Source organism: Lepus europaeus, chromosome 5 (genome assembly GCF_033115175.1).
Source record: "Lepus europaeus isolate LE1 chromosome 5, mLepTim1.pri, whole genome shotgun sequence".
In the NCBI taxonomy this organism is placed as follows: domain Eukaryota; kingdom Metazoa; phylum Chordata; class Mammalia; order Lagomorpha; family Leporidae; genus Lepus; species Lepus europaeus.
The window spans coordinates 66,807,205-66,829,352 of NC_084831.1; the positions used below are offsets into that span (position 1 = coordinate 66,807,205).

Here is a 22,148-nt window from a genome sequence, read left to right on the forward strand (position 1 = left end):
CTAGTTAGCCTGGTGAACTTTCTCCCATGGGGCTTCAAGCCTTGTTCCCTCTAGGCTCCTCCTTCCACTTTCCCACTGATGTCTCAGGCTATTGAGGTTCGGCTCACCTCACATTCCAGCACTGGTGTGTAGATTCCGCCGCTGGTGTCCCGAGCTATGGGCTCCCACGCCCTCCATGCAGCTCCATCGTGAATCACTAGTTCTGGAAAAGTTTCCTCTGCTGTTTCTTCCCCAACTCTTCCTTGAACCTGCAGTATCTCCACTTTTATTAAACTGTCTCTTCCCAGACTATCAGTGTGCTCCCTTCCTATTCTGCCCTCTTGCTGGAAATCTGAATTCCTGTAACTATTCTTACCACAACTTCCATCACTCTTCCTACTAGGATGACGTTAACTTACTTGGAAGCCATCTGATCCTTTAAAGTCTGACTTTTAATTTTATTTGGTGGCCTGAAGCAATGATCTGTGTAGAGCTAGTATCTTTACGTTGATGGAAGTCTCTTGTGAGTACTTCATCCGAGGCCCAGGAATCATGGAATTTTCAGTTGAATGGTGGGAATAGGCATTTCTCACATTTCTGTGTGAGCACTGGACACTAGTACTGCCACATCTTACTGTTAATTGTTTTTCAAATTATTTTATTTATTTATTTATTTGAAATGCAGAGATACACAGAGAGAGAGAGACATACACACACATGCATGCACACACATACACACAAAATCTTCCATCCACTGTTTTACTTCCCAAATAGCTGCAATGGTCAGGGCTGGGCCAGGCTGAAGCCAGGAGCTTTCTCTGTGTCTCCCATGTGAGTGCAATGGCCTAAGAAACTTAGGCTATATTCTGCTGCATTCTCAGGTGTGTTAACAAGGAACTGGATGGGATGTGGACTTGAAACAGTGCCCATATGGGATGCCAGCACTTCAGGAAGAAGCTTAACTTTCTATGCCACAGTGCCAGCCTCTCAAACTGTTGTTCATTTTCTCACATGTACATGCTGAATCCTCCAGGGAGACTCTGAGTATCTTTAAAGTTCATATAGTTATGGGATCTCTGGTACCCTGTCTTATGAACTCTAGACATCAAGTTTCTGCAGAATGTCAACTACATCTTTTCAACAGACAGAATCTTCCAGAATCCATGGGACTTTCCCCTTCAGTGCCTGATGCCAAATTTGTTAAGCAAAAAAGAAAAGGTTGGTTTATATATTCTGTCCATTTTGCAAGTTTTTATGATTTAATTTATTTTTGAAAGACAGAGTTACAGAGGGAGAGGGGGAGAGAGAGAGAGAGAGAGAGAGAAAGAGAGATCTTCCATCCAGTGCCCATATGAGATGCAGGCGTGTTTCAGGTGGCAGCTTACCATGTGACTCCACTACAGTCGCCTCCTTTGGCAAGAATTCTATAAGCCCTGTTAGTTTGCATTGGATGCAGAAGGAATTTTCTGAGGAGCTTTTGTAAATGGCATATTTGTGGTATCTAGAGGTCCTGACTTAGTAATTCTAAGAAGAGTGTCTGTAAGGAACTGTTTTAAAAAACTTCAGTGTGACGCTTAGGTTATCAGACTTAGGTTATCAGAACATTTAGTCACTCATCTATTTTCTGTTGCTGTAAGTGAATACCAGAGACTAGATAATTTATGAAGAATAGAGATTTGTTTAACTCACTGTTCTTGGAGCTGGGCAGTTCAATGTCAAGTTGCTGGCACTTGATGAGGGCTTTCTTGGTGCATGATGACAGGCAAGAAGATATCACATGGTGAGCCAGAGCAGCATATGATGAAGCAATGCTCATTTTAGAGCTAATTACTTGCTACTGAGGGAAATCTCTTATGAGATTGGTAGCTTGGGTTTCTCTCTTCTTTTAAAATCACTAATGGCATCAGGGAACCCCACCCGCACGACCTCACCTAATCCTGACTACCTCCCAAAGTTCACACCTCCAAGTGTCATCAACAGGAATTTTGGGGATTAAGTTTCTAAGATGAAATATGAGAGACACACTCAACCCATAACACTTGCCTCGTTAGTTCAGTGGACAAGATGTCCATAATGATTTCATTAGGAGAGTAGATTTTGATCTATATTTTTTAAGAAAATGTTAAACCTTGGTGAGCTGCCAGGTTCTTGTATGTGATCAAATATGTTTGAGGGATGAATGAATTGACTGATCCTCTCTTATCTGCTTTGACAAAGTCTCCTACTTTAAGTCTAAGGCTTACATCCCATCTATAGCTTTCTCTTTCTTCCCTAGACAGAATTTAGAACTTCAGCTTTCTTTTCTTTTTCATATTAGTCTACACATTAAATGTATCAAATCCATGTCTTCCTATATTATAGTAGTTTCTTTTGTTTCTTCCACTCACCTGTATATTGCTTTTGAGACACTAATTTATCTTTAATCTCCAGAACTAAGCATAGTGCTTAAAATATCTAGATGTTCGAAGCTATTGATTTGAACTGTTTCCCTTCCTTTACTTTTCACAAGCAGGAAATATGAGACTTTATCAGTGTAAGTCAGTTCTGATCTGGTTGTTTTCAGTAATGAACTGAGAGGCACAATAGTATTTTAGCTCATTGTTGATATACGGAAAATAACCCCAAGACTTCGTGACTTAAAGACAAACATTTATCATCTTGTGTTTTGTCAAGGTTTATGCCCTTTCTGAAGGTCTCTTGTGAGACAGCACAATGCCAGGTGAGTCTGTAGCCATCGCCATGACTGTTGTGGTAAAAATTCCCCTTCATGCTCCCTTGCAGAGATGTTGAAAGGCTCTAGGTCTCCTCTGGCTGTTATCCACAGTTATCAGTGAAGCCTTCTATCTTATGCATGTGACAACTCCACACTAAGGCATCTGGCTTCCCTTAAAAAGGGTGAGAGACCTCAAGGATACATGAGTAAGACACAGTCACACTGTTCTGTACCTAATTTTGGAAGAGGTTTCATAACTTTTGCTGTATTTTAGTCATTAGAGATGAGTCATGATGTCATTCTCACCATCTCAGGAAGTACTTAGGCTCATGTATAGCCAATATTACCTATATTTTATCACAGACAATAGCAAATATATGCAGGATTCACAGTGATATTTTGCTTTTCCTGAAAATATGGTTTCAATACCTCCAGGAAACTTAGCATGATTTTGGCCTGGTTTTCCAGAAGCAAAGAAAACCTGATATATAGACATGGAAGCAAATCTGTTCTCCCAAAACTAGCAACTATTTTTGTGTAATGGTGATTTCCAGTAGATAGAGGATATCTAGTTTTCCACTAGTACAGTGGAGGTCATGTGGCTACAAGCAAAGAGTGATAGGCCCATGCTCCCTATAACCAGGTGCCATCCAACCTAATTCTATCGTAATACTTATGCTGAGTTCTGAGCTTATTGAATAAAAGTTTGAAAACAGTGAAATGTTTTAAAAAAACTTGGATCCTAGACTGATGTTTTTGCCCTTAGCAGTCTTGAATGGTACAGTGGTAAGGCAAGTGAGATCTGGAACAAACCTGCTAGGGTTTGTTTCTATCCATGTTCTACAATTTCCTAGCAGTGTGATAGGATTTAGAAATCTCTTGTTGAGTCCTCTTTACTGTTTTCTTTTGTCCCATTCTGTTTCTAATGCCAAAACTGCTTGGATAGATTGATACTGTGATTCTTTTTATTTTCATTGTAGGCTTCAATTTTTGGCCACACTGTACTTACTTTAGTATAATTTAACATGACCAATGGAATTGTTTTCAGATTTACTGCCACCATTATGCTTACTGTTTTCTGATGGAATAACAGCTGTCTAACTATATATCCAATGTGTGCTCTTCATCTTAATTAACTCCTTCTCCGGCAAGAAAATTATCTATAATTGAGTTTTTTCTTTTGGATTTTAAACATTTTTTATTTATATAAGGTGAACAAATTTCATGCATTTCATACGTACAGATTTAACAGTGTAATGATACATCCTACCCTAGCCTCCTTCCCACCCACATTCTCACCTCCTCCTTCCTTCCTTTTAATTTTTACAATGACATGCTTTCAGTTTATTTTATAATTACAAGCTTAACCCTTCACCAAGTGAAGGATTTGACAAATACTAAGTAGCCAAACCACTGTTCCTCAAGAGTATCGACAAGGGCTATAAACAATAATCAAATCTCAATATGTCAGTTTCACTCATATTTGATCAATTTCTATACCGATCAACATATATAGTGCTTCCTACTCAGTTAAAATATTTTAACAATTTTGGATGTACTAATTTCATTGTGTCCATGTTCAAAAATTCCTGCAGGCCAGCATTTCCCATTTTACTGTTAAATAAAGAGCTGCAGGATACAAATGATTATCTGCATCTGCTATTCTAAAATGTATTAAAGTAGTATCTTGAAGTTCGACAAATATTCCATCTTCTATCTTAATGAGGAATTAAACAAAAAAAAAGAGGGAGAAGAACTAAATATTCTGTATATGTTCTTGTAAAAGCACTAACCCTTGAGCCAGAGACTTAATTGTTACTGTTTTCTTTTGTTTCTAAATTCTAGCTGCTGGAAATTCATTAATCATTGACAGAATTTTTATGAGGATTCTTGTTACTTAACCTTGTCTAAGAGGCAAAATGTTTATGTGTTCCTTCTTATGTTCTATTAGTTGACTCCAATTGACCTCTGGAGTGTAATTTTGAAGTTGAGTTTTCCATGGAGGAAAATAACTTTTGTTTTCAAAATATTTTGGCAGAAGAGCTTCTTTTGAGAAAATGAAAGAACGGGTGATTTAGGTTAGGGAATGAAAGTCACGAGAAAACTTGTTATGAGATGCTACTTGAATTCTTCTGTGATTGTGAAGTTCAGGGTGTGTGCAGTGTGAGGACTATCAGTGGAAGGGAGTCTAACTAAATTCCAATTTTCAAGCCTCAACAATTGCAGTAAGTGAAAAGTGTGGGGCCTGTGACAAGCTCTATAAATAAATCTTATAAGGAAAGAATTGTAGCTTTTGAAATGCATAAACAGTATATGTTCATAACAGTGAACATTGAAAGCCTGTGTTCTCAGCCAGGGATTTTAAAATAAGACCTTCACATAAGGAAATGATGGGGAAAAAGCATATATCTGAGAAAGTAAATATCCCAGTAAGATGATGATTAACAGGAAGGCTCAGAAAACACCACCTCTCTTCTCTTAAAAATCTCTCTTTGTACCTTCCTTGATAGGTATTCCTTATTCTCTCCTTTCTTCTTTGATGACTGTATCTTTTCTTGTCCAGCTCCTTTCTTTCCTACCATTTACCTATAAATATCCCACAGATAACTCCTCTTGTTTTGGTATAATTATGTTACTTTCTGATTTCAATTTTATTGCCTCTATAAAATAATGTCACTTGTATCTTCAGCCTTACCCTCACTCTCCTCACTTTCTTTATTCATAAGCTTTTGTACTGATATTCTCATTAATTACTGATAAGGATTTTAAGTTTCTATAGTTGATGGGGTTCTTTAACTTTAGATGCAGTTGTTAATATGTCTCTAAGCTTTATTTCCACAACTTAAGAATATAGAGCACCACTTTAATTTCTTTGAATATTATCTTGTGGAATCATTTTCTAAGTAACTTTTGGAACAAATTTAATTTAATCTGAAATAAGAAAAAGGTAGCATAAAGGAACCTAATTTCTTTGACAGCCTGAAGAAGCTATTTTCCAATAACATTTTTAGTCAATACTTAATTAGAGCTATGTTAAATTTTCAAAAAAGTCTTTAAAATATCCATCCAGTGTTACAAAAGAAAAACTTTAACTACATGATATACAGAGTTCTCACGTCACATTTATAAGGAATGTCATGTATATATATATATATATATATATATATATATATATAAAAGAAAATGGAGCATAAAGTCAAAAGAAGGGCTTAGTAACTCTAAAGCAAATACTACCATCTAAAATTCTTTCTGATACAACACTTCATTACAAATGGAGTAGCAATGACTTATATTTTTTTTGACTGACTTTTTTGTCCAGTTATTAGGAAACTTTTTAATTGTAGTTTTTAACATAGTCAATATTGTTCACAGATAAAATTTTCCCATCTTCTGGCTCACTCCCCAAATGGCCTCAATGGCCCACACTAAGCCAGTGTGAAGCCAGGAGCCAGCAGCTTCAGCCGTGTGCCCAAAAGCTTGGGCCATCTTATGCTGCCTTTCTCAAGTCGTTAGGCAGGAAGCTGGATTGGAAATGGAACAGCTGGGACACACACCTGCATCCATATGGGATTCCAGGGTCACAGGCAGTGGCTTTACCTACTACACCAAAATGCTGATCCCTCATAGATAAAAATTTTAAGAATATAATGATATTCCCATCCTCGCACCTTACCTTCTCTCCCTCCAAACCTCTTTCTCTTTTTCTTTTTAGTTTTTAACCTAACATTTTTAAAATTTACATTACAGAAAAAGACTTAATATTTCACCAAATAAGTTTAACAATTGAAAAGCAAAAGTACCCTAGTTTACAGTGAGAATATAGACAATGGCTATAAGTAATAATTGAATGGAACAAATGACCATTTCACTCATATATAGTAAATGTTAAAATGATCACAGATTATTAATAGAATAACACATAGAATAAAACTTTTTAAAAAAATTATTTATTTGAAAGGCAGAGTTATATAGAGAGACAGAGAGAGATCTTCCATCTGTTGGTTCATTCTCCAAATGGCCATAACTCTTAGGGCTGTGCAAGAAAGAAGTCAGGAACCAAAAGCCTCATGCAGGTCTCCCACATGGGTTACAGGGGCCCAAGAACTTATGTGATCCTCAACTGCTTTCCCAGGTGCATTATTGGAGAGCAAACCAACTATGCTGCAAGGCCAGCCCTAGTACAACATTCTTAACTATTGGTCTGACAAAGGTATTAAAGTTTCAAAAACCTACATTTGCAGTAGTATTGATACACACAAGAGCATTTCTTTTTTCTTTTTTAAATTTTAGTTCACAAATATAAGGGAGAACATGTGGTACTTTATCTTTCTGGGACTGGCCGATTTCACTCAATATGATTCCTCCAGTTGTGTCCATTTTGCTGCAAATGGTAGAATATCATTCGTTTTAGAGTCGAATAATATTCCATTGTGCATATATACACCACATTTTCTTTATCCATTCATCTGATGATGAACACCTTGGTTGATTGTGTACAGCACTGCTATAAACATGTTGGTTCAGGTATCTCTTTGACACAACATGCTCATTGTGGGTATATTTCTGACAGTGGGATTGATGAATTATATAATAAGTCTATTTCTAGTTTTTGGTTTTTTTTTAAGAAATCTCCATACTGTTTTTCACAGTGGCTGCAGTGATTTACATCCTCAACAACAGTGTATAAATGCTCCCCTTTCGCTACATCCTCTCCAGCATTTGTTACTCTCCGTGTTTTGGATTTTAGCCATTCTGACAGGGATGAAGTGACCTTTCCTTATGGTTTTAATTTCCTTAACAGCTAGAGAGTTGAGCATTTTTAAATTTATTTGGAAACTTTAAAATTATGTTCAAATCTTGACTAAGGGATTGTCCCCACTGGAAACAGCTTGTGGTATCAGATAAGAGCACAGTGAACTTCCAGGGGGACTTTGAAGAAAGTAGATATTCAAGTAGTTAGTCTGCCAGACAGGAAGTGTACATGATGCTCACTACTTTGGAAATGTGTGAAGTAGATAATGTTTTATATCCATGCTCATCTTCCTTTCAATGATCATCATTTGCTGTCAGGTCCTTCTCATATTTCTCCAAACCCAATCCTCCTGTATACTGTCATACTGTTTCTGCTATTTTAAAGTCTTTAAAATCCATTCTCTGATGCCAGGCCACTAAAACTACCTCAATTCATTTTATCAGTATATTTTTTTAACTTCCTGTAGGATCCTCCTAACTGATCCTGCTATTTCTAGTCTTGTTCTTTTTTCAATTCAATCTGCTATTCTATTACTAGAAGGCTTCAAATTAAAGATTCAAATCACACAAACAAGACAAGTGTCTGCTAATACTAACTGATAGAATCAAAAAGGGAGAGAAAGATCCAGCATGGGAAGTGGGATACACAGCAGACTCATAGAATGGCAGATGTCCTAAACAACACTCTGGCCTCAGAATCAGCCCTTAAGGCATTCGGATCTGGCTGAAGAGCCCATGAGAGTATTGTAGGCATGGAAAGCCAAGATACCATGGAAAAGAAAAAAAAGAAGACCTAAATGAAAGATCTCTGTGAGTGAGATCCCAGTGGAAAGAACGGGGCCATCAAAGAAGGAGGTACCTTTCTCTGAAGGGAGGAGAGAACTTCCACTTTGACTGTGACCCTATCGGAATAAGATCAAAGTCAGCGAACCCTAAAGGCTTCCATAGCCCTGGCAACTCATGACTAGAGCCTAGGGAGTTTACTGACGCCATGAACAGGAGTGTCAAATTGTTAAGTCAGCAACAGGAGTCACTGTGTACTTACATCCCATGTGGGATCTGTCCTTAATGTGTTGTCTAATGTGCAGTGATGCTATAACTAGTACTGAAACAGTATTTTTACACTTTGTGTTTCTGTGTGGGTACAAACTGATGAGATCTTTACTAATTATATACTGAATCGATCTTCTGTATATAAAGATAATTGGAAATGAAAAAAAAAAAAACTGGTGTTAAATTGGAAATGGCATAGAAAATTAATTATTTTTTTAAAAAAATATTATGTAGGATCTCTGCCTTTAATGTGCTGTACACTCTTATTTAATGCTATAACTAGTACTCCAACAGTATTTTTTTTTTTCACTTTGTGTTGCTATATGGGGGCAAACTGTTGAAATCGTTACCTAATTATACTAAACTGATCTTTTGTATATAAAGAGAATTGAAAATGAATCATGATGTGATTGGAAGGGGAGAGGGAGCGGGAAAGGGGAGGGTTGCGGGTGGGAGGAAAGTTTTGGGAGGGGGAAGCCATTGTAACCCATAAGCTGCACTTTGGAAATTTATATTCATTAAATAAAAGTTTAATAAAACAAACAAACAAAAAAGATTCAAATCAATATTTAAATAAATTTTACTTCATCTTTGAAAAAAAAAGATTCAAACCAAACATGTTTGTCCCTAATTTAAATCTCCTGGTATATCCCTATAAGGAAAATTCTAAAAATTCTCACTATAATACTCTTTAAGACTATTAACATAAAATTCTTGCTTAGACAAAGTTTGATTTTCTTTCTTTTAAATGAACTACAAATAATTATTTGTCATGATCCTTTTTTATTTCAGAATTTTTTTTATTTATATCAGATGAAAAAATTTTGTATATTTCATATATAGAGATTAGGAACATCTTACCCTCTCTCTCACACCCATGCTCCCACTTTCCCTCACTCTTTCTTTATTGATATTTCTTTTAATATTTATAATGACATTTTTCAGTTTATTTTATGATCATAAGATTTTTCAGTTTATTTTATAATCATAACTCAATTAGTTACCACAGACCATGGAAAACATATGGTATTTTTCTTTTTGTCAATGGGTTATTTCACTAAGTTAATGGTTTCCATTTACATCCATTTTGTTGCAAAATACAAGAGTTAATTCTTTATTATGGCTGAGTAGCATTCCATATGTATATATACCACAATTTTTTTAATCCAGTCATTGGTGGATGGGCATCTGGGTTGATTCCATATCCTAGCTATTATAAATTGAGCTGTAATAAACACAGGGGTACAGATAAAGATTCCATATGCTGACTTCATTTCCTTAGGGTAAATTCCAAGGGGTGGGATGGCTAGGCGATATGGTAGATTCATTTTTAGCTTTCTGAGGAATCTCCCTACTATCTTCCACAATTGCTGTACTAGCTTATATTCCCAAGAACAAGGATTAGGCTACCTTTTTCTCCACATCCTGGCCAGCATTTATTGTTTTTTGATTTCTGTATGAAAACTGTTATAACTGGACTAAGGGAAAACCTCACTGTATTTTTTTTATTTGCAGTTCCCTGCTGGATAGTGATCTTGAACATTTTTTCTTGTGTCTGTTGGCCATTTGAGTTTCATCTTTTGAAAAATGTCTGTTAAAGTCCTTTGCCCATTTCTTAACTGGATTGTTTGTTTTCTTGTGTTGAGTTCCTTGAGCTGTTTATAAATTCTGAATGTAAGTCCTTTATTAGTTGCAGAGTTTGCAAGTATTTTCTACCATTCTGTTGGCTGCCTCTTCATTTTATTTCCTTTGCAGTGCAAAAGCTTCTTAGCTTGATGTTATCCCGTTTGTCAATTTTGACTTTGATTGCCCGTGCTTCTGCGTTGTTTTTTCAAGAATCCTTTACCTGTGCCAATCATGAACCTTCTTATTATTAATGTGCTGCCTCTGTGGCCATCAATTGGAAATCCTTGAAAAGTAACATGAACCAACAGCTATCTACTGAGCAGTACCATCTGAGATGGCAAGAAATTGCTGAATGGCCCAAAATAATAACTCTAGGACAAGAAGTACCTTGAGGTAGAAGACTGCTTTGAGTTCATTTCCTTACAAGCTGTATACCTCTGAGTTTCATTGTCTTTGTAAAGTGAGTATATTAAAAACAATCCCATGTGATCATATGAGGATTAAATTAGATGTTCTTGACCTCTAGTGTGCAATCAAGAAATGTTAGTTCCTTTGCTTTTTAGCGCTTCATTCAAAATTCCAAGAATCCAAGAGCAACTGATAAAGATGAGACTGATGCAGGAGATGATAAAAGCTAGGGTAAACGTGGTTGGAAAATACAGTAAGAGATTCATGAATGGACTATTGGCTGCCACAGAAGGTATATCTGTATTGGAGGAAGTCAGGAAAAGTGTGTGTATATGAGTGTGTATATTTGTGTGTGGTATTTCAGCCATCAAGTAGTAGATGGAATAACCCAGGGCGTAAGAGTTAATAGCTACCCTTTCCTGAACACTCACTCTAATGTACTAAGCATTGTACTAAAAGCTTTGAATATATTAGCTTAATTAATAGCAGAGAGTTAAATGAGTTAAGGGACACCAATAAAAAGAGAATATCAGTGTCAGTAAGGAAAAGGCAACATTTGAAGAGACATATAGCAAAAATTTCACTTCTCAGAAGGAAGAGTGAGATAGGCAGAGAGGTAGGAGGAAAACTAAAAATTGTGGTGTCAGGCAATCTAAGGGGGGATAAGATCATAGAAAGAAGAAATCAATATTAACAAGTAACAGTTGAATATTCATAAGGAAAAGATTATATTTTGTATTTTTAGACTTTCTAATTTTGAGTTGTTTCTCATGTGAGAGGCTATAAACTCTAGCCATGCACTGATGGGGATGCAGAAATTTAATCATGGATTGTTGCAATGTTCCACTTACAGGATACTTCTTATCTTGGCAGAAATGACTGGTGTCCCTCTCATGGAAACCTTGCTTGTATTGGCGGACCTCTCTGTGGATCTTATCCATCCTATCTCCAGTTTATTCCTGCCAAGCTAGCCACTCTTTAGGAGGGCCCTCACTGGGAAAGAAGTTAGGTTTGATGCATCATTCAAACGAAACACAAAGCAACTGAGCAAAGCACATGGAATCATAGAAGCCATATATTACTTATAGATCCCAGAACAAGGAGGGCAGCATGTCTTGTGGAACCAGTGGGAAAAGGAGAACAGGCTGGGGCACGCATGCTCAGTCAGAGGATGAAAAGCCAGGGGTGGACTACAAGAAAGGGGTGGATGTGAGAGGGAAGAAAAGAGAATAAGAGAGAAAGAGAGGCCTGCAGATTTAAGTCTTGATTAGGACCCATGATGTCACTCAAGTAGGTTTCCGTAGAGCAATTCCAGTTGGATTTAGAGCAAGCATGCATTAAGACATGCACAGTGACTAAAAGGTGGGCACTGCTGCATATCTGCTGCTGACTTCATGTGAAGTGTGGGTGTCAGAGGGGCAAGTTAAGTGAATAATATCTAGCTGTCTGGGATCACCAGGAATTGATTGTATATGGCAGGTATCTGGATCAACCATGTTGAGGAAATAAGAGGAGACAGACAATTACAAACTGTGTCAAGGGTGACTAAACTGTGTTTAAGGTATAAAAAAGTTGGATTTCTATTCAGAATAGATCCAAAAGCAACATAAAAATCAGTACAGATCATAAAGCATCCATTATAACTGGCAACTAGGATATGATTTACAAAGAAATTGTCCTGGGATGGTGAACTCTAAAGGCAGCTTGCCGCAAGCTGAATAATAAGATGTGACGATCTTATTAGTCTGTGGACAAAAGCATAGATTACTCCTAAAAGAACATTGTATATTAGGCAAGTGCATAATGGTTCAGGGTGACAATGATTGGGAACCCATTATTAATTTTAGTGCTAGGAATAACTAGAAAATATTAAATCTAAATTCACTTCTGTATTAATGTCTTTGGTATCATTTTGAAATGATGAGACATAGACTTTAGAAAACATCTTTTCTTTTAAAGCTTTGCTAATAAAGTTTTCCCACTAAATAAAACAGATGTCATCTCAGTAGACTCTCATTGTTCTGCTCTCAGTAAATCTGAATAATAAAGGTTAGATACAGGCACACAGAAGAGAAAAATTGTGGCATTAAACTATAAATCTTAAGGAAAACATTGGTATAAGCATAAATTTAAAGAAGACTCCAAAGAAGTAATAGGAAATGAAATACCATTTAAAGCAAAGAAAAATTCAATTTCAAAGTATAGATTTTTATTGAAAGTCTACAAAGTATAAGACATTGTGTTTGATTTTGGCAATTTCAACTAAGTTTGATTGCTATTTAATTCTATCTAGAATTTACTTTAGTCTGTTTTCTCTTCCTGGGGGCATTTAGTTTCTCCTTATGGGCTTATGTGGTCTTTTTTTTCCTTCATCATGTCTGCTCACTAACTTTTATAAGGTAAAAGATAGAGGAAGACTTCAATGAGATCAAGTCCAATAAATTAAACTTATACTGTAGGAAAAAAAAAATTTACCAAGCAAGATCAGTGAAGACCTTATCTCTTACCAGCATTACTTTTTGAATTTGAGTGATAAGGTATGACTATTTTAGTTATAAAGATTAAATTCCAGTACCTCTAGTAAAAAAAATCCTTGTATCTGGAGTCAAAAGTATTAAGATAACTTTATAACATAAAAGTACATGATGTCATAAAATACCAGTAAGTTTACAGAGAAAATTCATGGAACGATTATGTTGCAAGGATAATCTATATAGAAATTTAGAGAAATAACTGATCAATAAAATGAAATTTGTACAAAATTTTAATGGAGAGTAGGTGGATAGAGATTGGCGTTGAGACTGGGTATGTGGCAGACAGAGAAAGAAAACAGAAGACATGCCAAAAAGAAAAAGTATGATTTGCAAATAAGTGTATACTTAGATCTTTTTGGGTGTGTGTGGTAAAACAAATATTGCTGTAAAGGGTAATTCATATAGTAATGCCCAACTATCAGAATCAAGAATTCTTATTCATTTTTTGTGCTTAGAGATCAACCAGTCCAGGGGAGATATTTTCTGGTGTTTATTCTTCCATAGTAAAAGGTAACAAGTTACTAGTCTATATTGGAGTCCTTGCTCTTGTTTCTTTATTCATTTTATTTCAGAGGCAGAGAGACAGAGACAGAGACAGAGAGAGAGAGAGAGAGAGAAACCAAGACAGACTAATTTTCCATTCACTGGTTCATTCCCCTAGATGCCCACAACAGTCAGGCAGGTTGAAGTCAGGGACTGAGAAGTTAGTCTAGTATCCTATATGGGTGGCAGGGATCCAGGTGCTAGGAACCATCATCTGCTGCCTCCCAGAATGCACATCAGTAGGAAGCCAGAATTGGAAGCAGAATCAGGAATTGAACTCAGGCAGTTTGATAGGAGATGCAGGAATCCCAAGCATTATTTTAGTGGCTGCACCCAAATATCTGTCCCTGAATACTGATTCTTCAATAACAATAATGACACTGATATATCCATATATATATATATATATGTATGTATACTCATAAAGATATATCAGCTGTACAAATTTAAGTGTGAAATAGTTTATATAATTAATGTGTTTAAAGAATATAAAGATGTCCTTTCTATGATAATATTTATCTCTAGTTTATTATTTTTCATTAGTAATCTTGGTATCATCTTACAAGAAAAACGTCAAGACCGTGTATTCTGTCAAAAAATTTTAGACAAGAAGAAAGATCCCCTGTAAAATCTTAATAATATAGTGTATTTAAAATTTCAACCACAGTTCCTACTATGGAGCAAGAACTTGGGACTTGCTGAGGTTAATCTGAAATAAATAATCAATAAATTTTTGCTGAATGTAATTACTTAAACTATCTATCATATAACTGGGTCCTAATTAATAAGCCTGTTATTTTCTTATGCTTGGTGGTAGATTTCTCTTCCAGATTTTTGCTTTCACTAAAAATACGTTCCAAATTTAACAATTATTGGATTCTTCTCATGTATCTACCACAGTGGTTTGTACTTCATGTCTATAAGGAGCATGATGTTGATTTATGAACTTATTCAGATTCTGGTATAGGGGAACCCTGGATAAAATAACTTTGTAGATGTATATTTAAGCATAAACTTTTATTTAAAAAAGTACTTGTCTTAGACCACATGATAAGCATACTTGTGTATCACAGTATACTATGAACATACTTGCATATTTCCACTAGAGTCTTGGGAGATACTTTCCCCATGATGACTACAAAAAGCATCAAACATCAATAAACACAGTTCATTCATATAAATAAAGTCAAATAAATACAATGTACATTGCTCTTAATGGTTAAATATTTCTTTGAGTTTTAAAACTAAGTAAAGAATATAGTTCAATAATGACTCTGTGTGGTTTCATTAAAACTTATATTTTCACAGCTTCTCATAAGGCCAACACTTCATAATTAATAAATGTTCAGCCAAAAGGTTGACCTTTGAGTAACTGGATAAGTGCAAACTTAGGAGGAAAAAAAATTGCTTTGACTATTTATTGAAACTTAAGAATTGTTATATTTTATAATGAAAGTAAGTTTTGGAACCATGTCTAAGAAATTGGCTCCATACATTAACATAAGAACTCTTCCTCCCAATAAAACCCATGACATTTACTTTATTTATTTATTTATTTATTTATATAAAGAAAAGAAATTTCATGGATTTCATATATACAATTTTAAGCCCATGAATACTTCCACCCATCCCTCCTTCCTACTTCCTTCCTTCCTTTCTTTTATTTTTCTTTTAAATTTTTCCATAGCATAATTTGACTTACTTTATAGTCACAGGCTTAACCCTCCACTAAATAAAGAAATCAACAAGTAAAAAGTAAAAAATACTGCTGTTAGACAGTATAGATAAGGACTACAAACAATAATAAAATCAGAAAATGTCAATTTCACTCATATACATTACATTTTTGGTACTCTTTATATTAGTTACCACAAATAAGAGGAAACATATTCATCTTTTGGGGATTGTCTTATCTCACTAAGTATAATGGTCTCCAACTGCACATATTTTATTGTGAAAGACAGTTATTCATTTATTTTTAATGGTTGAATATTATTCCATCATGTATATCTATATCACAATTTCTTTATCCAGTCATCAGCTGATGTATATCTGAGTTGAGTCCATTTGTGAGCTATTGGGAGTTGAGTTGCTATAAAAATAGGCATGAAAATAACTCTTTCATATGCTGATTTCATTTCATTTGAGTAAATTCCCAAGAATGGAATGCTTGGGTCATATGGTGGATCTATTTTCAGATTTTGAAGAACCTCCACACTGTCTTCCATAACAGTTCTACTGGTTTGCATTCCTATAAACAGTGTGTTAAGGTACCTTTTCCCCTACATCCTCACCAGCACTTTTTATTTTTGAATTTTTGGATGACAGCCATTCTAATTGAGATGAGGTGAAACCTCATTGTGATTTGTATTTGCATTTCTCTGATGGCTACTGATCCTGAACATCTTTTCATGTGTCTGTTGGCCATTTGTATTTCATCCCTTGAAAAGTACCTGTTCATTGGGTTCAGTGCTGTGGCATAGCGAGTAAAATCACCACCTGCAGTGCTGGCATCCCATCCCTGGCTTTGGATCGGCACAGCTCCAGTCATGCGGCCATCTGGGGAGTGAACCAGTGGATGGAAGACTTCTCTCTCTCTCTCTCTGCCTCTCCTTCTCTCTGTGTAACTATAACTTTCAAATAAATAAATCTTTAAAAAAAAACGAAAAATGTCTGTTCATTTTTTTACCTGATTCTTGACTGGATTGTTTGTTTTGTTATTGTTGAGTTTCTTGAGCTCTTTTTATACTTTAGAAATTAATCCTTTATCAGATGAATGTTTCACAAATATTTTTCCTATTCTCTCTGTTGCCTCTTCACTTTGATGAGTGTTTCCTTTGCTGTGCAGACACTCCTTGGCTTCATCTAATCTCATTGGTCTATTTGCTTTTATTGCCCATGCTTCTGGGATCATATCCAAGTCTTTGGGTATGCCAATGTCTTGCAGTTTCTGCAATATTCTCCCCTAGTGATTTTATGGTTTCAGGTCAAAAGTTTAAATGTTTGACACATTGAGAATTCATTTTTGTGTGGGGAGTAAAGCAGGGTTCTTGTTTCGTACTTTTGCATGTGGAGATCCAGTTTTCCCAAGGCCATTTGTTGAAAAGACTGTTCATTCTCTGGGTAGTGATTTTAGCTCATCTGTCAAAAATTAGTTGGCTGTAAATGCATGGATTAATATATGGGATCTCTAATCTGTTCCATTGGTCCACATGTCTGTTTTATTCTATATTTAAAAAAAGAGAAATTGTGAGGAGCTTCATCAATTATGGTGGTCTCCTGTAATAAGTTCTGAGATTGAACTCCCAAGCACATCAAGTTTGAGATACCAGATAGTTGATGTAAATGACTATCGGATTCATATCTAAACTGAATCTACCTGAGCCTCTATAAACAAGTGGTTTCCTCCTATCTGGGATTAAGTTCATTTACTTAAGACTAAGTATCACTATAATGCTGAATCTGTGTATATGAAATACATGAAACTTGTATACCTTAAATAAAATTTAAAAAAAAAATTTAAAAGCCTTAGTAGTAATCACATTCATAGAACCATACTTATGGAAACAAACTTTGAAGTCAAAGAGATCTGAATTTGAATTCCAGTTCTGCCCTTTAAGCTGGCTTCATTTATCTTTCCTAGCCTCTCTAAGGATCAATTTCTACCACTTTAAAACAGAATAGCTCCTACATTTCTGTTTTTTAGTTTGTAACAGAGTAGATGCCAATTATCATTTTTTAAGATTTATTTATTTATTTAATTGAAAGTCAGAGTTACACAGAGATAAGAGAGGCAGAGAGAGAGAGAGAGAGAGAAGAAGAGGTCTTCCATCTGCTTGGTTACTCCCCAGTTGGCCGCATCAGCTGGATCTGTGCCTCTCCAAAGCCAGGAGCCAGGAGCTTCTTCCAGGTCTCCCACATGGGTACAGGGACCCAAGGACTTGGGCCATCTTCTACTGCTTTCCCAGGCCGTAGCAGAGAGCTGGATCAGAAGTGGAGCAGCCAGGTCTCGAACCGGTGCCCATATGGGATGCCGGCGCTCCAGGTTAGGGTATTAACCTGCTACACAACAGCGCCAGCCCCAGCCAATTATCATTAATATACTTATTTCAGGGCCTGATACATATGAAATTGTAGCTTAAATTTTCTTATTAGAAAAACAACTCACCATATGCATTGATCATTAGTCAGCAAACATCAGTAAAAGCACTATTGTGATAATTTATAGGAGCCTGTATACCTGCTTATATTTTGGAGCCCACCAAAAATGTCATTCTACCAAGAATTTCTTATCCATTTTAAAGTCAGTTATAAAGAGTTCCAATACTATCTCATTGGTTGATTGAATTATTAGATTAAGCATTGAAGATAAGAGTTCTAGCACACATGCACTTGATAAATTATACTTATGAATAAGTTACTTAAAACTATGGAATACTGGGACTGGTACTCTGGCACAGTAAGCTAAGCCTCTGTCTGAATTGCTGGCTTGTCTCAGTAGCTCCTTTTCTGATCCAGCTCTCTGCTATGCCTTGGGAAAGCAGTGGAAGATGGTCCAAGTGCTTGGATCCCTGCACTTGCATGGGAAACCCTGAAGAAGCTGCTGGCTGGTGGTTTAAGATGTGCTCAGCTCTGGCTATTGCAGCCATTTGGGAAATGAACCAGTCAATGGAAGACCTTTTCTCTGTCTCTCCCTCTCTCTGTATGTAACTCTACTTCTCCAATAAATAAAATCTTTAAAGAAAACTATGGAATTCTTAGAAACAAAGCTTGAAATAATAAACTAAAGATTCTCTTTCCTGTTGGCACTCACTTTCTCTATGACTTTGAGAAATTTCCTAATTTCTCTAATCTCAGGTTTTTTTTTCTAATGTAGGAGTTGCTCTAGGTACCCTCTCTAGTTCTATAGGAGTGTGATTCACACAAGTAAAGAAACTTGGCTTGGCAGCAGATTGTTTATAGGAACAGGGAGTTGATATAACCCAAATCCCTTGAGCTCTTGGACCTCATCTTTCTGTTTTTCTTTTCTTTTTTTTCCTAAAATAGACTTCTGGAAAATATTTCAAATGTATAGTCTTTGATCAACTGAAGAAAAACAGTAGATTAAAAAAATCCACAGTAGGGGTCAGAATTGTGGTGTAGCAGGTAAAGCTGCTACCTATGATGCTAGCATCCCATAAGGGTGTTGGTTCAAATCCCAGCTGCTCCACTCCCAATCCAGCTCCTTACTAATGTCCTGCGAAATGCTGCAGATGATGGCTCAAGTGTTTGGGCACCTGTACCCACATGGAGTCCTGGATGAAGCACCTGGTTCAGCCAGCTCAGCACTAGCCATTGTGGTTTTCTGTGGAGTGAACTAGAAGATGGAAGATTTCTCTCTCTCGCACCCTCAGTGTGTGTGTGTGTGCACACACACGTGTGTGTGTGTCTTTCCCTTTCTATAACTCTGACATTCAAATAAAGAAAGAAAAGGTTTTTTAAAAAGTTCACAATAATAATGAACACATCTAAAGGAAATGACTCAAATATGTTGTCCAGAAGAGAGGGAGACTTAGAAATAGGTTATAGGAGAAGAAATCTAAAGGGTCAGCAGGCTATTGATGAAGGTACCAGAATATGTCACCTTGAAAGATGCCACTTTGGCATTGTGATTATTATGAAGTAGGGAAAATTGAGAAGAAACAAATATAATAAAAGCCTTTTTTCCTCCCCCTTTTTGTATTACAGCAGTACATAAATTTGTAAAGATGAATCTCTTCCTTTTTCTACCAGAAAAGATAAAGTACCACTGGAGACAACTCTAGACCCTTATCAGTCCAGAGAAGTACCAGATGAATCCATATATGAATCCTGGCTAAAGCTAGCCCTTCTCTTCCATTCTTTACCCCATGTATTTATTGTCCCCCAATTTACTATTCCTCAAAGTTCATTATCTTTTGTCTTACTACTTCTCGACAAAAATTATTGCCCTTTTATTAAGATAAGACTGGGTTCTAACCACTACTTTTGTGTTATTCATAATGGAGTACTTCCATGTGCCTATGTGATATAAATATTCATAAATTTTTGCTCATTTTTCTCTCCTTAATTTGTCTTTTATCAGGCTAATTACAGGGCCCCCATTGGAGAACCTAAACTGGGCAGAGGAAAATATTTTTTTCCTCTCCTACAATTGCCAATCTATGACTTTCCACAAAGAGTTGGTCAATAGTTCCTGGTAGTATTTTTCACTTTCCCATTAAATCATTCATTTATTCAACAAATGTTTATTGAATGATTACTATTTGTACAGTAACATGCTTGGGTGAGATTGTAAACATGAATCTGATATACACTTTGTTGTTAAAGAATTTCTTCTTTGGCAGGAATGATAAAATGAATATAAATAGAAATTTTTTCTAGATGACATAAATGAAAATTAAATGAAATTTAAGTGGGGGGAATATTTGATTCCAGCCAGATAGAAGGGAAGAAAATATTGGATGAGATCTGATTTTAGCTGTTTTTTTAACACCTGTAGATTGAGCAGAAGGGAATTCCTGGCTGAAGAAATAATGTGAACAAACCAAAAAAGGAACAGAAAACTAAATGAAATTTGACTATACAATTGAGTTTTAAGAAAGAGATTAATGATAAACACTTTAAAAAGTATGCCATCAGATTGAGGAAACCTTAAGTTTCATACCACAAGGTCTTATATTTATTTCCTAGGTGACAGCAAGACATTGGGAATTTTGGACAAGGGAGGTAGAAGATCTTGTGTTTCCTGTTGCAACTCCTGATTAAGAGTCATGCGTTCTGGTTGAATTATAATGGGCAGACGCCCTACATGCAGTCCCTAACCAAGATTTCTTTCTTGTTCAGGCTGCTGATGTGTTGCTGCAGCATGGAGCTAATGTCAATGTTCAAGATGCAGTCTTCTTCACTCCATTGCACATTGCAGCATACTATGGGCATGAACAGGTAAGGATGACAGGAGGATTTCCAAAGGACAGGAGCACATTTCAGTGTGCCAGAGTTCTTTAAAACCACACTATCGTCGAAGAAATGAAATCAAAGACATTTTAAAATTACTTCTGTCATATTCTCAGTTTCATCCTTGAGGAGTTGGAAGATCCATGCAAACATTAGAGATGTTGTGTTATTCATTTTTACTATCTTAGTGGTACTATCTTTGTAGGAAGTAGGAGAGTACACTGGGGTGTGGCCACAGATATCAGTCTGCCTGAATTTGAAAAATTCCATCTCTATGACCATATATAGGTTTTATAATCCTTTTGATATTCCTTTTTTTTCACTTATAAAATGGGAACATATTACTGGTACTTACCTTACAGCATTATTTTTATGAAGTTGGCAATAAATGTCACTGTTAAGATGCTAATGACAATAGCAGCAAAATACATCATAGAGATTCTTACAACAGTTCTCTGGGGGAAAAAAGGAATCTTTCAGAAACATTTCTTCTTTTCAACTGTCAGATGTTGTAGGCTGAAGAAATATCTCTTGAAATATGTTAGCTTCCTAATCTCTGAAATTTGTGAGTGTTACCTTAAAAGAGACTGCAGATGTGATTAGGCCAAGGATCTTGAGATGGGAAGATTGCATTGGATTACTGGGTGGGCACGAAGAATTCCAAGGATGCTTAACAGAGGATGCAGGAAATCAGACTGAGTAGGAGATATGACAATAGAACAAGAGATTTAGGAGATGCAAGAAAGGGGCTACCAGCTAAGGATTACAGGCAGCCCATAGAAGCTTGAAAAGCAAGGAAATGGAACCTCCAAGGGAAATGCACATTTACCAACATGATTTTTCACTTCTAGAACTGTAAGAGAATACATTTGTGTTGTTTAAAATAAGTACACTTATGGTTGCTACAGTAACAATGAGAAACTAATACTTGAAATAACCTAAATAACTAAACAATCATCACATACAGTTTAATTAAATAATTTGTTTCACATAGATAATATATAAAAGGTACACATTTTTCAAATTTTGTACTCTAAGAAAGTAATGGTATGTTTAAAATGTATTAAAGTTTTTTAAAAAAGAGGTATCTTTATTTATTTGATTTATTTTATATTTTTATTTATTTTATTATTTATTTTATTTATATTATTTGATTATTTATTCATTGCCTTCCAAGACACACACACAGAGAGCTGGATTGGAAGTAGAGCAGTCAGGACATGAATTGATATTTCAATAAGGGATGCCACCTCCACTTTAAAGTTTTTAATGAAATTTTATCCAGTAAAAAACTTTATTTGACCTTCAACATAGTATTAAGAACATAATTTAGTTACTATGTGAATTGGGTCATACAAGGAGACAAGCACTATGCTAAGACTTTCCATTTTGTTTTGTTCTGTTTTGTTGTTTTTTTTTTTTTCTTTGTAATTCTGCCACAGTTCTGAATTAGCTCTTATTTGCCTTTCTTATCAGTGATGGACAAGCAGCTCAGTCAGGGAAGGTAGTATGCCAGAGAGTCCTGCAATTTGTAAGTAGGATGGCTGGAACATGTGCTCAGGTCT

The 22,148-nt window shown here is 35.8% G+C and overlaps 1 protein-coding gene across 3 annotated transcripts in view; it reads left to right on the forward strand.

The window, feature by feature from the left end:
- Window positions 1-22,148, forward strand: part of TNNI3K (TNNI3 interacting kinase) — a 368,374-nt gene that overhangs the window by 100,199 nt on the left and 246,027 nt on the right. For all 3 annotated transcript variants that reach the window (XM_062191544.1, XM_062191547.1, XM_062191546.1), the window contains one exon: window positions 20,473-20,571. In XM_062191544.1, coding sequence (XP_062047528.1) covers window positions 20,473-20,571 — 99 coding nt within the window. The remainder of the gene's footprint in view (window positions 1-20,472; window positions 20,572-22,148) is intronic.